The 17,481-nt window shown below is 47.1% G+C and overlaps 2 protein-coding genes across 11 annotated transcripts in view; one reads left to right on the forward strand and one right to left on the reverse strand.

Moving 5' to 3' along the window:
• The window catches only part of LOC146789135 (diacylglycerol kinase delta-like), a 688,844-nt gene that overhangs the window by 425,556 nt on the left and 245,807 nt on the right, over positions 1-17,481 (forward strand). The gene's annotated exons all lie outside the window — the stretch shown is intronic.
• Positions 1,736-7,351, reverse strand: LOC146789137 (uncharacterized). The gene is made up of 3 exons (XM_085630048.1): positions 7,223-7,351; positions 6,737-7,063; positions 1,736-2,113 (listed from the first exon to the last, which is right to left on the reverse strand). The coding sequence occupies exons 1-3, from the start codon at positions 7,349-7,351 to the stop codon at positions 1,736-1,738; spliced, it is 834 nt and encodes a 277-aa protein (XP_085486174.1).

Below are 17,481 nucleotides of genomic sequence, written 5' to 3' on the forward strand. Positions count from 1 at the left end.
TGCACGTTTCCAGTGTCATTATGAGTCAGCAAGGGCTATGCATGGACTTCATTTAAGGGTCGCAGGTGCAACCTCTGACCTCTCCCTTGCAACCCCTAGTACTGCATTTGAGACCCCTGGCCTCAGAGGTATGAAAATCAGTGCCAGGGACTGGTTGGGGCTCCAATTTGCTTGTTTTTCGTCTTTTTTTTTATTACACTAATAGTGAATAATATTATATTATTCACTATTACTGTAATAGTGAATAATATAATATTATTAGCAGCGTAGGTAAGTAAAAAGTGCTTTTGAATGTATGTTGTGTGCATGCGAGTGTGGGTTTATATGAGAGAGTGTGTGCATGTCTGTATGTGTAAGTATGTATTTGAGAGAACTTAAAGGTCAATTGGCTCCCGTTGTGGGGTTCCCAGCATCATGCCAGCTGCCAGGTTTGGGCCACTTCAAAAGGCAAAGGGAATCAGACCACCCCGAAGGCCCACCCACCGGCTGTTCCGCCTGGGCTTCGTACCCGTGGTCACCCTCACTATCAAACCCTCGGGCACATCCATACGTGGCCCATCACTTAACGCTCACCAGATACGTTGACAGCAAGACAGTCAGGGGCATGCGGAAAAAAGACCACCCTACCTGATGCTGTGGGTATATGTCAATTATCGGACTCCCACTGGGCACTCACGCGCGGGTGGAGACCTGTGGGTGCCACTTGCATCATGCCCTGCTCTTTTCACGGCCCTGCACTGCCACTGCTAAATTTATTTATATATCATAATAGAAGGATTCCCTTAGCCATCACTAGGTGTCTCCATAAAAACAGAAAACCCCACCATCACCTTTAGGATCTGAGCCTCACCAAAGCTTCTGATAAGACTAAACGTCCACTAGACGATGCCCCACACTCCCCCCAGCGATTAATAATAAGGTGGGGCTGTAGTGAGGAGACCTCTGCATCTTGGACCCACCCATTGCCACTGCCAGCGTTGCCAATGACAGAACCTACACAACTACTAACCAGCACACTGCTACAAGTGTGACAATTCAGCCTATTCCAGGCCATCAAAGCTATAAAAATAGCTTGGGCGGCAGATATTAGTTGTTTTTATTGCATACTGAATTAATAAACAATTGCTGTTCTGCTCATCTCAAAATTATACAGACAGCGCCATCATGTGGCAGCTGTCATAAGTACGTGTGGACAATTAAGTGCTTGTGCGACAATTAATTAAGTGCTGGAGCCGAGCACCAGAAACCACCGGCTCAAATTAAGCACTGCTTCCACATACGGGTATCAACAGGAGTATGTATCCAGTTCACATTCCCCCTCCTGGTGAGAACATGCACATTGTGACGGGGGACCAAGGAGAGACGGAACACGGGGTCGGGGTAGTTTAGGTTTTATTGCTATAAGTTTGCGTTTTGTTCTGATAGTCAGTCTTTCTCGGGCAAACCGGGCCGGATCCGTGATGATACGTCGGTCAAGGTCTTGGGGCCGTCTTCTCCCACGGAGGGGTCCGGTCTCTCGTCTCCCCAAGGTCCGCGCTCGCCGGTCCCCAGAAGGAAAGAGAAGGGGCTTATTAGGCTTTGTATATGTGTACTTGTACCTAACACCAGGACCAGGGGAGTGAGGGATCACCTTGTGATAACCACAAACAATAGATTCCAGTGATCGCAACCGTAACCGTGAGGGATGGGGTTTTAAACACAAATAAGGCCTAGGAAGAAACGCTGCGGTCGTCGACTACTGTGGACGGTCCCGCCTCCCCATCCAGCCCGCTACCCGGTCCCGTACCTGTCCTAGCCACGCTCCTCCCCCGGGAACGTGGCAGGGCGCTTCGCCGGATCCGTATCCTGTGGTCCTCTCCACCTCCGCCTTCCTGCTGTACTCCGGTTGGTTCGGCTGCTCCTCGCTCTCCTTCTCGCCGTGCTCCTTGCTCTCTGCGACTCCAACACTCCTCCAGGGTTCGCCGTCCGTCGACTTCCTGGTTCCACCCACGTTTGTAGGACCTCGCGTCGTGACGTCACTGCAGGGCTGGACTTGTGATTCTGGATACTCCCAGTTAAAGGGCCCAGCACCCATCCGGAAAAGCTGATCTTCAGCTGCCGAATCCCACTCATCCTGCGGACAGGGAAGAAGGTTAGAGACCCGTGTAAGCGGGGTCCACCAATCAGTGTCTTCAGTAACCCCCGGGGCAGCGCTCGGAGCTCCGTCACATACCACCCCCCCTGGCTGCTCCCGCTCGGGGAGAGATGAGACTCGGGAAAGAAAGTCAGCATTGCCATTGTCTCGGCCCCTGCGGTGGTGTACCGTAAATGCAAATGGCTGTAAGGACAAGAACCACCGGAGGACCCGGGGATTGTTGCTTTTATTGCGATGCATCCACTGTAAGGGGGCATGGTCGGTGTAGAGGATGAATGGCTTCCCCTCAAGGTAGTAGCGCAGTTTTTCTATCGCCCATTTAACCGCAAGGCATTCTTTCTCTATGGTGGGATAGGCCCGCTCCCGGGGAAACAACTTGCGACTGACGTACAGGATCGGGTGTTCGTGTCCATCGTCATCGGTTTGGGACAAAACCGCCCCTATCCCGGTGTCTGATGCGTCAGTGGCTACAATAAATGGTTTCTGGAAATTAGGGGATAGAAGAACCGGAGCTGTCGTGATAGCTGTTTTCAGCTGCTGGAAGGCGTTCATTGCGTCCGGGGAGGGAGAGCGCAGGTGATGAGAAGAGCACTCTTTCCTGAGGAGATCCGTCAAGGGAGACGCCAGATTTGCAAAAGAGGGTATGAAACGCCTATAGTATCCGATGAGACCTAGGAAACCCCTTAGTTCCTTCTTAGTGGATGGGAAGGGTGCCTCTCCTATAGCCCTGATTTTCCTTTCTTGGGGAGCGATGACCCCATCCCCTAGGACATACCCCAAATACTGGACCTGGTTAAACGCCACCCTAGACTTCTTGGCATTGATGTGCAGGTTGGCTTGACGTAGGGCGTGAAGTATTGTTTGGACGTGGAGCAGATGGTCCTCCCACGAGCGACTAAACACCACTATGTCGTCCAGGTAAGCCGAACTAACAGAGGAGTAGGGCAACAATACTTAGTTCATTAGTCTCTGGAAAGTCGCTGGGGCCCCGTGGAGCCCAAATGGTAACACCGTAAACTCAAAAAGCCCAAGGTCCGTTGAGAAGGCAGTCTTCTTCCGGTCTTGTTCCCGTAGGGGTACTTGCCAGTACCCCTTAGTGAGGTCCAACGTTGTTATGTAGGTGGCATCACCTATCTTTTCAATGAGGTCGTCCACTCTTGGGATAGGGTATGCATCGAAAGAAGATATGCTATTCAACGCCCTGAAATCCATGCAAAATCGTGAAGACCCATCAGGCTTGGGTATCATCACGATGGGCGACGCCCACGGACTGGTGGATGGTCTTATAACCCCCAGCCTTAACATATCGTGCACTTCCTTCCGAATGGCGTCTCGTTTGGCTGCTGGAACTCGATACGCCTTTTGTCTTACTACCTTCCCCGGTATCGTTTCGATGGTATGTTCTGCAAGCGGGGTCCTCCCCGGAGAGTCCGAGAATATCTCATCAAATCGGTGGAGAGTCTCGAGTAGCTGATTTGTTTTGTCTTCTGCTAATTCGGGATTTATCACCAGGTCTCCCACCGTGGACTTGCTCTGTCGGTGTGAGGGAAGTAAGAAGTGGGCGTTCTTTGGTATGGGTCCCAGCCACTTTTTCAGTAAGTTAATATGATAACTTTGGGTTCGGGATGGGGTCAACTGCAGTTTGTATGTGGTCTGTCCGATTGTGTCCAACACCTGGTAAGGGCCTTGCCATTCGCTCTTGAACTTGCTGGTGCTGGTAGGTAACAGCACTAGGGCCCAGTCTCCTCTCTGCAGGGTCCTTAATTTCTTTCCTTTATCGTACAATCTCTTCTGTTTGGCTTGGCTCTTTTCCATGTTGTCGTGAGCCAGGTCCCTGAGCTTTCCTAACTTGGACTGGAGCTGGGATGTATATTCCAGGACGGTACGGTGGTCTTGGGAACCTTCGTGTATCCAGGCGTCTCTTGTTATCTCCAGCAAGGACCTAGGCTGTCTCCCGTATAGGAGCTCAAAGGCGGAATATCCAGTACTACTCTGCACTTGGGCCCTCAGCACGTATAAGGCCAAGGGGAGCAATTTGTCCCACTCTTGGCGTTCCGCCGTCAGCATCTTCTTCAGAGTAGATTTTAACGTACGATTGTACCTCTCCACCAGTCCGTCCGTCTGGGGATGGTACACTGAGGTGTGCAACTGGTGGATGTTCAGGGTGTTACACACCTCCTTCATGAGACGGGAAGTAAACGGGGTGCCTTGGTCTGTTACGACTTCATTCGGGAATCCGACCCTGGAGAATAGTTCCACCACTTTGTCTGCCACGTTCTTGGTGGTGGGGGTGGTCAAAGGAAAAGCCTCAATGAAGCGGGTGGCGTAATCCACTATAACCAGAACATGCAGATGGCCCCTTTTCGTACGAGGAAGTGGCCCTATCAGGTCCATACCCACCCTCTCGAATGGAACCCCGATGATGGGCATGGGTTGTAGGGGAGCAGCTCGGGGTTTATATGAGGAAGTCCTCTGACAGATGTCACAGGTCTTACAGTACTCCTCAACATCCCTATAAACACCTGGCCAATAGAAAAACCGCAACACTCCACTGGTAGTCTTTTCTTTCCCTGCATGACCGGCCGTTAGATGGGCATGCGAGAAGAACAATATCTGTTCCCGGAAAGGTTGGGGCACTAACAGCTGGAGACCCCCATCCTTGGTTCCTTCCCTGTATAAAAGGTTATCTTTTATGATAAATCTGGGATACGTGTCTGTCGGGTGGTTTTGGTGTATGTGAGCGCTTTCCCAGGCGTTGAACAAGGTGCGGTCATTGCCCTGGGCAAAAAGGAAACTCCTGTCGGAAATCCACGGATCTGCTGAGACCAGACCAGAGGTGACCCTCCCGCTTCCCTGTGTCTCGCCTTTCGTGGACTTTTTAAACATTGATAGAAAATCTGGGTTGTCTACTCCCAGGATGATGTCTTCGGGTAGGGAATCCACCACCCCCACCCTCACTGTACAAGCGGGACTGTTCATGGGCTTAAGCGTTACCAGGGCCAAAGGGTAGGGTCGGACCTCCCCGTGTATACACCGTATGTGAACCTGTTGTTGGGCTAGATATTGCTGGGGCAACACCAGACGTTTCTGGACTACCGACTGCCGGCATCCGGAGTCTAATAACGCACTTAAGGAAAAGCCATTCAACCCCACACGTACGTAAAATGACGGGCCCATTTCAGCCGAGTAGAGGACGCTTTTTGGCAGGTACCCCACGTCCATGGGTTCCTCGGTCCTCTTCTTTTGGCACATCCTGGCGATATGGCCCCATTCTCCGCACTCGAAGCACTGAGGACCACGGGTCATTGGGGATTCTGAGCGGTGAGTCTTAGCACGGGGTAGTACAGTGGGAGGGGCCGCTTTTCTCTCGGGTCGGCCTCCCCCCGGTGGTTTGGTCATCTTCTCAACCTCCAGGCGGGGTTGAGCTCTTGAAAAATATTTAGCCATGTCCACCGCTTGTTCCGGGGTTAAGTGTGGGTGCTGTCTTAACCATCTTTGGGTTCCGAAGGGCAAAGCCTCTAGGAATTGTTCCATGTATATCTTAGCCATGATTTCTTCCTTGGAGCTGGCGTCAGGCTTCAGCCATTTATCAGCCGCCGTTTTTAGGCGGAAGTATAGGGTCCTGGGATTTTCTCCTGGTACCCCTCTTTCCTTTCGGAACTTGCACCGATAGGCTTCCCCATCAAGCCCCAAGTGTTCCAGTATAATTTCCTTGATGGTCTGATAGCCGGTGGCTCCGGTAGGGTTGGCCACCTGGTACGCGGCTTGGGCCTCCCCGGACAGGAGCGGGGCCAGAAAGAAGGGCCACTTTTCTTCTGGCCATCCACAGGCACGAGCGGCCCGCTCAAAGTTAGTCAAAAAGGCATCCGGGTCTTCGCCGGGGGCATACTTCTGTAAGGACTCCCCCGCTGCACTCGAATAAGGGAGTCGTCTTTCTACGGGGACAGGAGGGGGCATATCCGGTATTGGCTTGGGCAGTGATTCGAGATGGGCTTTCATTGAATTTTGGAACAGTTCTCTGTCGGCTTGAGCGGACGTCATCTGCCTCTCGACGGCCCAGCTGAGTTTCTCCTGGCCGTGAATCAGATGCTGCACGAGGGCCTCCATCTTTGGTTCACAGACGGAGTGAGATGTTAATCCCACTTCTGACACCACGTGTGACGGGGGACCAAGGAGAGACGGAACACGGGGTCGGGGTAGTTTAGGTTTTATTGCTATAAGTTTGCGTTTTGTTCTGATAGTCAGTCTTTCTCGGGCAAACCGGGCCGGATCCGTGATGATACGTCGGTCAAGGTCTTGGGGCCGTCTTCTCCCACGGAGGGGTCCGGTCTCTCGTCTCCCCAAGGTCCGCGCTCGCCGGTCCCCAGAAGGAAAGAGAAGGGGCTTATTAGGCTTTGTATATGTGTACTTGTACCTAACACCAGGACCAGGGGAGTGAGGGATCACCTTGTGATAACCACAAACAATAGATTCCAGTGATCGCAACCGTAACCGTGAGGGATGGGGTTTTAAACACAAATAAGGCCTAGGGAGAAACGCTGCGGTCGTCGACTACTGTGGACGGTCCCGCCTCCCCATCCAGCCCGCTACCCGGTCCCGTACCTGTCCTAGCCACGCTCCTCCCCCGGGAACGTGGCAGGGCGCTTCGCCGGATCCGTATCCTGTGGTCCTCTCCACCTCCGCCTTCCTGCTGTACTCCGGTTGGTTCGGCTGCTCCTCGCTCTCCTTCTCGCCGTGCTCCTTGCTCTCTGCGACTCCAACACTCCTCCAGGGTTCGCCGTCCGTCGACTTCCTGGTTCCACCCACGTTTGTAGGACCTCGCGTCGTGACGTCACTGCAGGGCTGGACTTGTGATTCTGGATACTCCCAGTTAAAGGGCCCAGCACCCATCCGGAAAAGCTGATCTTCAGCTGCCGAATCCCACTCATCCTGCGGACAGGGAAGAAGGTTAGAGACCCGTGTAAGCGGGGTCCACCAATCAGTGTCTTCAGTAACCCCCGGGGCAGCGCTCGGAGCTCCGTCACACACATCGAGTGACGAAGACACTTATTATCCTACAGCAAGAAACCCCCTACATTTAGGACGAACGCGCCTGCCGTCGATGTTTGCCCCACAGGCGCAGAGAAGGGCTTCCTGCAGCATGATGGTGACAGAAAGAGACAGATAGACTTGTAAGCGGGCACGTGCACCGAGGGAGACAGGTGATCTGAAAGCCATTCCGACTACCTGACTGGAGGAAGTGAGCGAGAAACATTTGACAGGCGTCAAGAGATTGCCGAAGTTAATCCCTATCAGAGACCGTGACAGACCTATCAGAGGCGGATTATCCAACACTGTTGTTTCAATACCTGTCACAAGAGGCAGTTGCTATGGAGACAAGGCAGTGGTAACCCGAACTGCTTAAAGTCCAGGTGCAATTTTTTCACCCCTATGTTTCTTTTCTCTGGTATGCGGTGGGCAGGAGTTCGTCTCATTGATTTCCATTCAAAAAATGTTTTTTTTCCCTGTATTTAGTAGAGTTCTTCAACGAATACCAATAGTTAAGTTTAGCAATTGTTAATTGACAAAGTGACGCTTCTTTGGATTAACGGCGTGGTACAACCGGAAGTTGTCCTGACAGGAAACAGGAAGCTGCGGTGATGCTGTTCGTATCTTGCTGGGAGTCTCATTGGGGTATTGTGTAAGGCTCTATAGGTTCTTGTGGCATCTGTAACTGCGTAGGATGGTAGCCGATGGTCCAGCACCATTGACTATGCAAAGGGCCCGCCTTACATCATGTTATGCAAACATATCTCATGAATATTATTTGTGGCAATTATCAATAGCCCAAACATATTTCATCCATCCTACTTCAAAATATCCACTAAAATTGGTGGATCGGAACCTAGGGATGTCCCAAATTGTAGGATAACATTTCCACAAATTTCATCTTGTTTCGGAAGTTCCTTTTTCTATTTGAGAGAAGAAATAGTCTGCAAAGAGAGGTTTTACAGGAGAAAAAACACGCACATGCCAATTATCAAGAAATGTTTTAGCAAAAAGGTTTGTGCAGTATTTTTTGCCCGCAAAATTGAAGAATTTCAACTGAGGCATAATTGAAGGAAAAATATGGAGTTTAGTAAGTTCATGAAATTGCAGAATGTTTAGTTTTGCACAATGATTGCGGTGGAATTAACATTTTACACACTCCTTTCGGAACCTACCCATCTCTTGAGGAATTTTTGTGTTCCTGAACGCTTCACATTTGTTCGTAGTTCTTTTGGAGGAAGCGCACCTCATTTACAGGATGTTTAATGAAGGTTAAAGTCCCATGGAGTTCTCTCTTTCTTTATCCTTTGTTATGCTGGACCTCTTGATTGAGGTAAGACACATCATTCAGATGGTTTTGCTGTTAAGCCAATCTGAAAAGAAATAAACAAAACCCTCCTTGAGTGGTAGGCAATAAAGAACCATATCCCTTATCCCACAATTCTCTGATGTTACTGCCTTGCGACAGTGGACTCACAAGGGAGGTGAGTACTTCTTTCTTTGTTGTACATTTGCATGGCCATGCTGTGGCATGCATGGTCAGGGTATCCAGTCTAGTAACGCCAGCAGGGGCCCATTATGCATCAAATTGGTACGGGACTGTTGCCTCACCTGATGCCTATGAGGCAAAGCCACTAATATCATAATGCTCAATGCAGGTCTATACAAATGAACATACAGAATCTGCATCAGTAAATCCGACTTATGGTGAGTATAACGTTCAAAAAGAGATCTGACTACTATCACCAAGGGCCTGACCAAGGCCTGGACCCGCTATGACAAAGAAGGCTGAAACATGCTGACCTTCCATGTGTGATGCTAAGGACATTTGGCATGCTCATACAACATCACCACTTCACCTTTTAATCTTACCCCTAATCTCTTCACCCTTATTAAGATTTCACATTTTAATATAGGATATAACTTTAGATTTCACTGCACAGATCCCACCAGTACCCTCCCTCAATTGGAGGCATCACTTACCTGGGGAAGCGAGTACCCAGCTGCGAAACCCAATGATTACATTACGCAATAAGTGGTGATCACTTACACCATCAGTAGCAACTGCTGGTTGAGAGTTTCGGATCACTACTTAAGGGGCCCATGCCCCTCACACCAATGAAGTTCACTCTCCTTTAATCAAAAACATAACAATTGTATTTGCCAAACTCTTTAGAACAATTGCATGTGTAGGAGACTTTGAATATATTTTTAATGTATAAAAAATGGAGTTGGAGACTTCATTAAGGACACATAGATCCTTTTCATTTAGTCTTTCACAAAGAATGAGGCAACTGAAATAAAGATTTTTTGTGTGGAACTTCTGCCTGCATTTTCTTGTCAGCAATCATACCCAAGTAGTAAGCGAGCATAGTGTAGTGTAGCAAGTTGATGAAGGCATTTGTTTCATATATATGTAGAATACAGGCAATTTTGTTAGAACAGTGCTTTTAAAAGAAGGGGTTGTGAGATGAGGCCAGAGTTCAAAGACTGAGGAATAATGATAGAAGTGAATCATAAATAGGAGTGAAAGTTGTATTTGGCAATATTTGTTTGGTTCAAGATTGGTTTAGAAATATGGATTCCCAGGTGTTTCTTTAAGGAGATAATCTCCTTTTGTCTTGGTTGCCCCAGTGAACAATGTGGCAACCAGGTCACCTCTGCCCCACAAGTGACCTCCATATCAGCCTTCTGCTCACCCCCAGTAAAGTTCTCTCACCACAAATTTGTCAAACCTTGGTATAGAATATTCCCAGATTCATTGAAATTACATATACGGGATAAACTACCCTCGTCGTACATTCTAATGATATTTCAAGTCACAGAGGAGTTCCATGATGACATAGAGGAGCAAGGCCGAAGATCAAATTCGTTTATAAGTATTATGGAACTCTGAGGTGACTTTCAATATCCTTATTATTTACTGCAGGGGGTACTGTATTCCTTAAAATACATGGTTACACCACCACCTCTCCCACAAACCATTTAAAAACTTGGCGAATAGCTCTTTCATATGAAAGACAGAGCATGTTTGCAAATGTGAAGAATAAAAATAAAATCTGTAGCGCAAAATCACACATCAAAAAGATATTTGTTGCGAAACGATATTAGGATCAGCTTAATACAAGTCAGTTTTGTTTTTTAAAAAGAAGGCGCCGTAGCTCAAAATGTGTAGTTATATGCAGAAAGATTGTAACTTTTCTATAATTACCTAAAAAGTTCAAAACATAAACATTTTGCCTTAAATATTTCCTTTCTGCTTGTCACTGCACAGCTATAAAATCAAAGGAGAAGAAAGAAAAGCCACATTTCGGTTTAGTTCTTTAAAGTGCTGCAGTGACCTGACCTCCCTTTCTGTCCTGCTGCTAGCTCTGACAGCAGGCAGTGTGATGTCAGAACTCTATTGTAATAAGTTATTACAGTTGAGCGGCTACATCATTTCTTTATAATTGGTGACTGGGTGCGTCAGAAGTCGTTATTATAAAGATATTAGAGATGAGTCTTTATACTGGGATTGCAGAATTCCATGTATTATATGACTATTCTATTATGGTGTTTGAGAATATGTGCACGTATAGAAAACTACACTCGTCCTCTTAAGCACTACTCAAGGTACTACAAGGAGTCTCCACGTCAATCGATATTAATCAATATTATCATAGTTTCATCTCTTAATAACCAAAAAGTTTCAGTTTTCACGAATCATTCCTTTTATTAGTGTTTCGTTTCCACAGTCTGACCACCTTCCTGTGCCTGTTTGAATGGAAGTTATTGCTGAGATGTACCAGATACAAGATATTTAATTGTTATTGTTTTCTTCTGATTGGAGTACGCTTTTCCCCTGACGAAGGGTCTCCCAGGCCTGAAATGTATTTGGGATCTGGGGAGCAAGGGATTGTGAAGCCATCTGTTGTTGATGGAAATTAAGGAATGCAGTGGTTACACACCTGGAAGTTGGTCACACTGTGGAAACAAAACACCAATAAAATGAATGATTCTTGAAACCTGGAACTTTTGGTTATTAAGACAGATGGAATGAAACTACGATAATATTGATTAATATTGATTAAGAGTGGAGACTCCTTGCAGTACCTGAATTGTGATTAAGGGGACTCGTGTCGTTTTCTATACGTACATTTGGTTTTTGACTTTACATCACCCATGAGTGGAGGGTGATACCCACGAGCACACTAACCAGTGGAATTGTGATTAACTAAGTATAAGTTGGAGTACATTGATGAGTGCGTATGTTTTCTTCTAATTGTGATATGTGCACGGCGCCATGAACAGTTTACCATCAATTATCCCAATGGTACATATCATTCACAATCTAATAAAAGCACTATGAACACATCCCAAAGACATTTCTTGATATTATTATAACAAACAATGTTGATTGCACACAATTAGTATTTTAATCCCTGTAATCATATGGCAATTATCCATTAAATGTAACATTCCATGAGATAAGGATTTTCATATGAAAAAGTCCATAGTCCATAATCCAAAAACATCCTGAAGTTACAATCTTCATGAGTTGAATTCTCGTTCCACAGTGGTCCTTCATAAATAGCGAACACGTGTTTCTAAACTTAGTTTGCTTGCTCAAGGCTGCAGTATGATAGAAAACAAATCATTGTAATTTTCAAACTTACATGTTACATTAAATAAATATAGCTCTAAGAAAGGTATAGTTTACACAACTGGGCCATTTTGCAGGTCAAAATGTCTATATTCAGGCAGCATTTGTAAAGCACAACACTGTCACCCCTAGGGGTATCTGGGCACTTTGTCTCCGTCGAAGAGCCAGGTCTTGAGTCACTTTCTGAAGTCTGCCAGCAAGGGGGTTTGCAGAGCTGGAGGGGAAGGGCATTCTAGGTCTTGGCAACGATGTAGGAGAAGTAGCATCCACCGTTGTGGCTGCGACAGACGCGGGGGTGCGAGGGCGAGTGAAGAGGAGTGCAGGTGTCTAGAAGGTTGGTGCAAGTTGAGTGGTTGATATAGGCAGGTCCTAGGTCGTGGAGGGCTTTGCAGGCATGCATGAGGATCTTGAACTGGCATCTCTTCTGGATGGGGAGCCAATGGAGATCTCTTAGTTGGGAGGCGATCTGGTTTCATTTGGGGAGGTCCAGGATGAGTCTGGCTGCAGCGTTCTGTATGGTCTGGAGTCTGCTGAGGAGTTAGGTGGAGATGCCGGCATAGAGGGCTTTGCTGTTTTCGAGGTGGTTGGTGACTAGGGCCTGAGTGACCGCCTTTCGTGTGTTGAGTGGAATCCATCTGAAGATTCTGCAGAGCATTCGAAGTGTGTGGAAGCAGGAGGAGGCGATTGCGTTGACTTGTCGTTTCATGGTCAGTTGACTGCCGAGGTTGCGTGCATTGTCGGTCGGTATAGGTGCAGGTCCGTCAGAGTTCTGCAGGCCACCAGCTGTGGTCCTATGCAAAAGTGTTCTTCCCGAAGATCAGTACTTCAGTTTTGTCGCAGTTGAGTTGGAGGCAGTTGTCTCTCATCCATTTGGCTACGTTGGTCATGGTGTCGCGGAAGTAGGTTTTGGCGTTGGTGGGGTCCTCAGTGAGTGAGAAAACCGATTGATTGTCAACTGCGTAGGAGATTATGCTGAATCCGTGGGATCTGACGACATCTGCGAGGGGGTCATGTAGATGTTGAACTAGGGGGGGGCTCATAAATGTCTCAGCATCGTCACCAACATCTTCCTTGCAGCCCATCTTCCAGTACAAGAGATTACCCTGAGGGTCTGTATGCGCACTGAGGTACTGCTTTATGCATAAGCATGATGAGGTGCCCCCTATTTAGCATTCCAGACATTGGGTTAATTTTATTTACTGTATTCTGCAAAGCGCTGCGTACCACAACGGCGCTATCCTCATCCATCTTAATTTCTCTCGTTTTTATGACTTAGTTTGTTTCGTGAATGGGGAAACAGGCTGTTCAATGGAGAAGCCTTTAAATGGAATTTGCAGAGCAGCGACTGATGGACTAATAGGATTTTTAATTGGTCCATCTGGAGTTTGAATCTTGGCGTGCAGAAGCCCTGTAAATAGCAAATGGAATTATCTGATTTTCTCCCCATCTTGCACACATAAAATAATTCGGGAATTCATTGATGCGTCCCCTTTTTTCATATTGCTCATCCACGTCAACCTTGCCTAGAACTACATGTACAAACAGAATATATTTGTGAATTTCAAACAGATGGGTTTGATGGTAAAAGGGAATCCCGCCGTGAACGCTTTTAACAGAGAATTCCCCGGGGCACTGAGTTAAAAATAGCTATCGACCTTATGCTGGGAAATCTATTTTGAGAAGGCCTGTTTAGAAAACAAGGGCCTACTTCTGGGCTGAAATGACATTAGCATGTTCAGGGTGAAATTCCCTTTATGTGTTTTGACGTGCAGTAGCGAGAGCTTTAGAGACGCGGGCAGCTATCGCGATTGGGAAAAACAGTAAATCTACACTCGATGATTTTCATCTACTTTCGAGTATATATTTACTACTTTTTTGGAATTCACAAAAATGTCCAGCAATCTGCATGGAAATCTGCAGTGCGCACAGGTCCTAGGAGGTCATGTGATTTTCTTTTTAAATTTGTTTTTAATTTCAATTCTTGATTAAATTCTTTCAAACCGGGATCACATTCCTGCTGAATGAAAAACTCCTAACAGGGGAACTGATCCCTCGTACAAATGCACATTTTTTGTGTGGTTTTTTTCTCCAAATTTGGTGGTGTTCCATTCCCCTTCCCAGAAAGAGTATTTACGTCAGCACTGTTCTTGAGTAAAATTCCTTAAATACAAGATTATAACGCTAACCATACCTTGGAACACAACAAGCGACCACATTCCCCCCGCCCCCCGCCTTGATTAGGACTCACAGGTGCAGAACATTTTTAAATGGGCTTGCGTCCCTTTCAAGAATTCCTTTGTGAATTCCTGGCAGGTCTCAGTGAAGGAAATTTGGTCGTAAACTTCTGTGAAAATGACACATATAATTATTGTTCATCAAAAGATCTAGATATTATGTTGTATTGTGTTGTGTTATGTTATGCAGATTTGTAGAGCGTACTATCGCCCGAGAAGGTATCCTGGCACTACGCATGTGTGAGTTTAGCATCGCCCAGGGCCTAGTGGGGCTGCTCGAAAAGCCAGGTCTTCAGCTCCTTGCAGAATTCAAGACGGGAGGAGGGGGCTCTTATGTGTAGCAGCAGGTCGTTCAATGCTTTAGGAACAGTGTAGGAGAAAGCTTGATGGCCAGATATGTTTTCGTGTGTGTGGGGGATGTGTGCGAGAAGGAGTCTGGACGAGTGAAGGTGTCTGGAAGGTTTGTGAAAGCAGTTGAGTTTTTGTTATTGCTGGGTCAGTGTTGTGTTGTGTATGGGGAGCCGGCGGAGCTCCTTCATCTGTGGTGTGTTGTGACTGAGGCATGGGAGCTTGGCAGTGATTCTGGCTGTCGAGTTATGAATGGTCTGCAGCTTTCGGGTGAGTTTTCTGTTGATCCGAGCATAGAGAGTGTTCTTGTAGTCCAGCTTTCTTGTGACTAGGGTGTTTGGGAGGAGTTTCCAGGAGCTGACTGGGAGCCCTATGAAAATCTTTCTCAGCAGCTTCAGGGTATGGAAACATGAGGCGGTGATGGCAGTTATGACGAGTTTGCGGGTGATGGCGATTCCACGGGTCTTGGCGTGAGTGGTGGGGGGGATGTTGGCGCTAGCTCTGTTGTCCATCAGGTGGAGTCCCATGGAGAAGGGCTGTTCCTAAAGATTTTGATTTCGGTCTTGTCGGCCTTCAGCTTCAATCAGTTGATCTTCATCCAGTGGGCAACTTCAGGCATGCAGGCATTGAACTTGATCCGGGTATTGGGCTTATTGGCCATGAGGGAGAGAATGAGCTGTGTGTTGGTGTAGGAAAAGGACATTGATGGCATGAGAGTGGATGATGCTGGCTAGAAGGCACACGTATGCGTTGAAGAGGGTCGGGCTCTGGGAGGATCCTTGCAGAACTCTGCAGATGAGGTTGTGGACGTCCGAGGTGTGCGTTGCCAGACTGACTGAATGGGTCTTCTAGTCAAAAAGGAGCAGATCCAGCAGGCTCTGTGTCCTTAGATTCTGATAACATGTAGGCGTTGGATAAGGATGGGGTGGGAACCAGGTCAAACGCTATAGAGAGGTCCAGGAGGTTGAGAGCTGCCGTGTCTCTTCCATCCAGAATCATGGGGATGTCTTCTGTGGCAGTGATGAGGGCAGTCTCCATGCTGTGGTTGGGTTTGAAACCATACTGAGTGGTGTTAAGTAGTTGGTGGCCGTTGGAGTATTTGGTGGGACGTCTGTTTATGATTTTCTCTAAGACCTTGGCAGGCAATGGTAACAGGGACATTGGCCTGTAGTTGGCGAGCATTGCAGGGTCCGCGGAGGGTTTCTTCAGCAATAGGACAGTCGCATGTTTCCAAGCATCTGGGAAGGTCTAGAAGAGGTGGCAGCATTCAGAATGGGTGTGAGCATGTCTCAGAAGGGATGCAGTCCTCTGAATTAGGTGTGGTTGGGGCAGGGGTCTGATGGGGCCCCTGAGTGGATGGACTTCATGATTGCGTCGGTTTCTTCTGGGGTGAAGATGGACCATGCGGTTAGCATTGGTTCTTTGGATAGAATCAGGAAGAATTTGGCGACGTTGTCGGGCCTGGTTGCGGATCACACCGTCAGATTATCTGACTCCAATCTTATGCATCCTGCAACAGCAGCTGTTTTGGATGGAGAATAGTTCAGGGAACTGTGACTCACTGTGCAATTTTTAGAAGCTTGTATGACCCTTTACCCTACCATTGACACTTGAAGTATGCAGAGATATGTGCATTTTAGAGCGTTACAGAGCAACGCCCTAGTTCACTGACATATTTTTGACCTTAAAAGGACTAATTATATACATTTTGGCTCCGGCATTCAAACCCAGTGTTTATGTTATGCTTCAGGCTTAAGTATTTCAGCTGAATTTGTACAATGGATCTTGCAAGTTGTTCATCCTGCTTCTGTGCCGCGGTGAACTGATGCATCCACTGCGTGGATCTGTGTCTGATTCCGTGATTACAGGTTGAAATCCCAGAAGGCCCATTGTAAGTGCCGGTGAGGTGGCTAACAATAAATATCGGTTCTCTGTCAGTAGTGCCTAGAAAACCTCTAAGGTCAATATTTGCTCTACAAATACACCTATTATGGTGAACTCTGCTTGTGACCACATGACATCCATGGTCCAAGTAGTTAGATTTTGTTTGGCTCCCATCTGGCTCAAGAGAGATATATTGGATCAATAAATGAACCTCTGACATGTTAAGGTGCACCTGCTTTGGACAACATGGAGGCACGTTCTTCAGATCCAGATGTATTCTATTACATCCATTATTCATGACCTCTGAGGTGCTGGGAGTCACTCGCCCCTAAAATTACACATTTCTTACTAGAAAATGTGCACAGAGGACACAGTCATCTTGGTTGGTTCTAATTCTACACAATTAGTCCCTGAGTATTCACAATTTAGATGTTTGGGGGCTAATTCACAAAGGTTTGCGAGAGTAGGTAAGAGAGAGCTACAGGAGTACCACTTTATGTCCTCCAGAGTGCCTTTGTGAATAGGCACCGGTATGTCCAGTCCCTGATGCAACAGTCTACAGACGCACACTTTAACAAGAATACATTCGGCCTCCATCTTCAGAAATCACAGCTGTGCTTCTGCAGAATCAGAACAAATTGCGAGGTCCAGTGAGTGTTACCATACTCTTCACGATTGTGTCTGTTTTAATGTATTATTATTTATTTTGTAGTTTTATAAACCACCTTATGGGTACATATTAGTTATTTCAGGGAGCTCTAGCATACACTTTCAGCAGATTTTCAGGTACTGCACTTCTTTTTGCTCTAGCACACACCTTGCCACAGAGCTGCTATCCACTAGATGTGCAGTCCTCTTACTGACATCACAGTAACTCACCTTCGTGTTTGTCCATCATGTGTGTCAATCCACTTGGAACACACACTTATTTCACATGCAAACTCTTTTTAAGGGAGTGATTTAGAGTTTGGTGGTAACATAAAGTCCTCCATTTTTATAGGAAGTGGATTATCCTGAGGATTAATCCACTGGCAGAATTTCCTTCACCATACTGTCCCTAAAGTAGAGGAAACCCAACCCCAAACCCCGTTCCCACCGGCCTCCTCTCCCCTTTAGATTGGTGGTTGCCACCCCTGTATTTGGGGGCCCCTGTTTGGAACATCTTTGAATTAATGATCCAGTTTCAACTGTTGTATGCCCTCTTCAGCCAG

This window comes from Triturus cristatus, chromosome 10 (genome assembly GCF_964204655.1).
Source record: "Triturus cristatus chromosome 10, aTriCri1.1, whole genome shotgun sequence".
NCBI classification, from domain to species: domain Eukaryota; kingdom Metazoa; phylum Chordata; class Amphibia; order Caudata; family Salamandridae; genus Triturus; species Triturus cristatus.

Bases quoted from the DNA above. Each gene is read 5' to 3' on its own strand.
- LOC146789137 (XM_085630048.1), bottom strand. From the start codon at position 7,351: ATGGCTTTCAGATCACCTGTCTCCCTCGGTGCACGTGCCCGCTTACAA. The intron at 7,064-7,222 runs GTTCGTCCTAAA...CCCTGTCCGCAG, and splicing joins CAAACATCGACGGCAGGCGC to GATGAGTGGGATTCGGCAGC. The intron at 2,114-6,736 runs GTACGGGACCGG...CCCTGTCCGCAG, and splicing joins GAGGAGCGTGGCTAGGACAG to GATGAGTGGGATTCGGCAGC.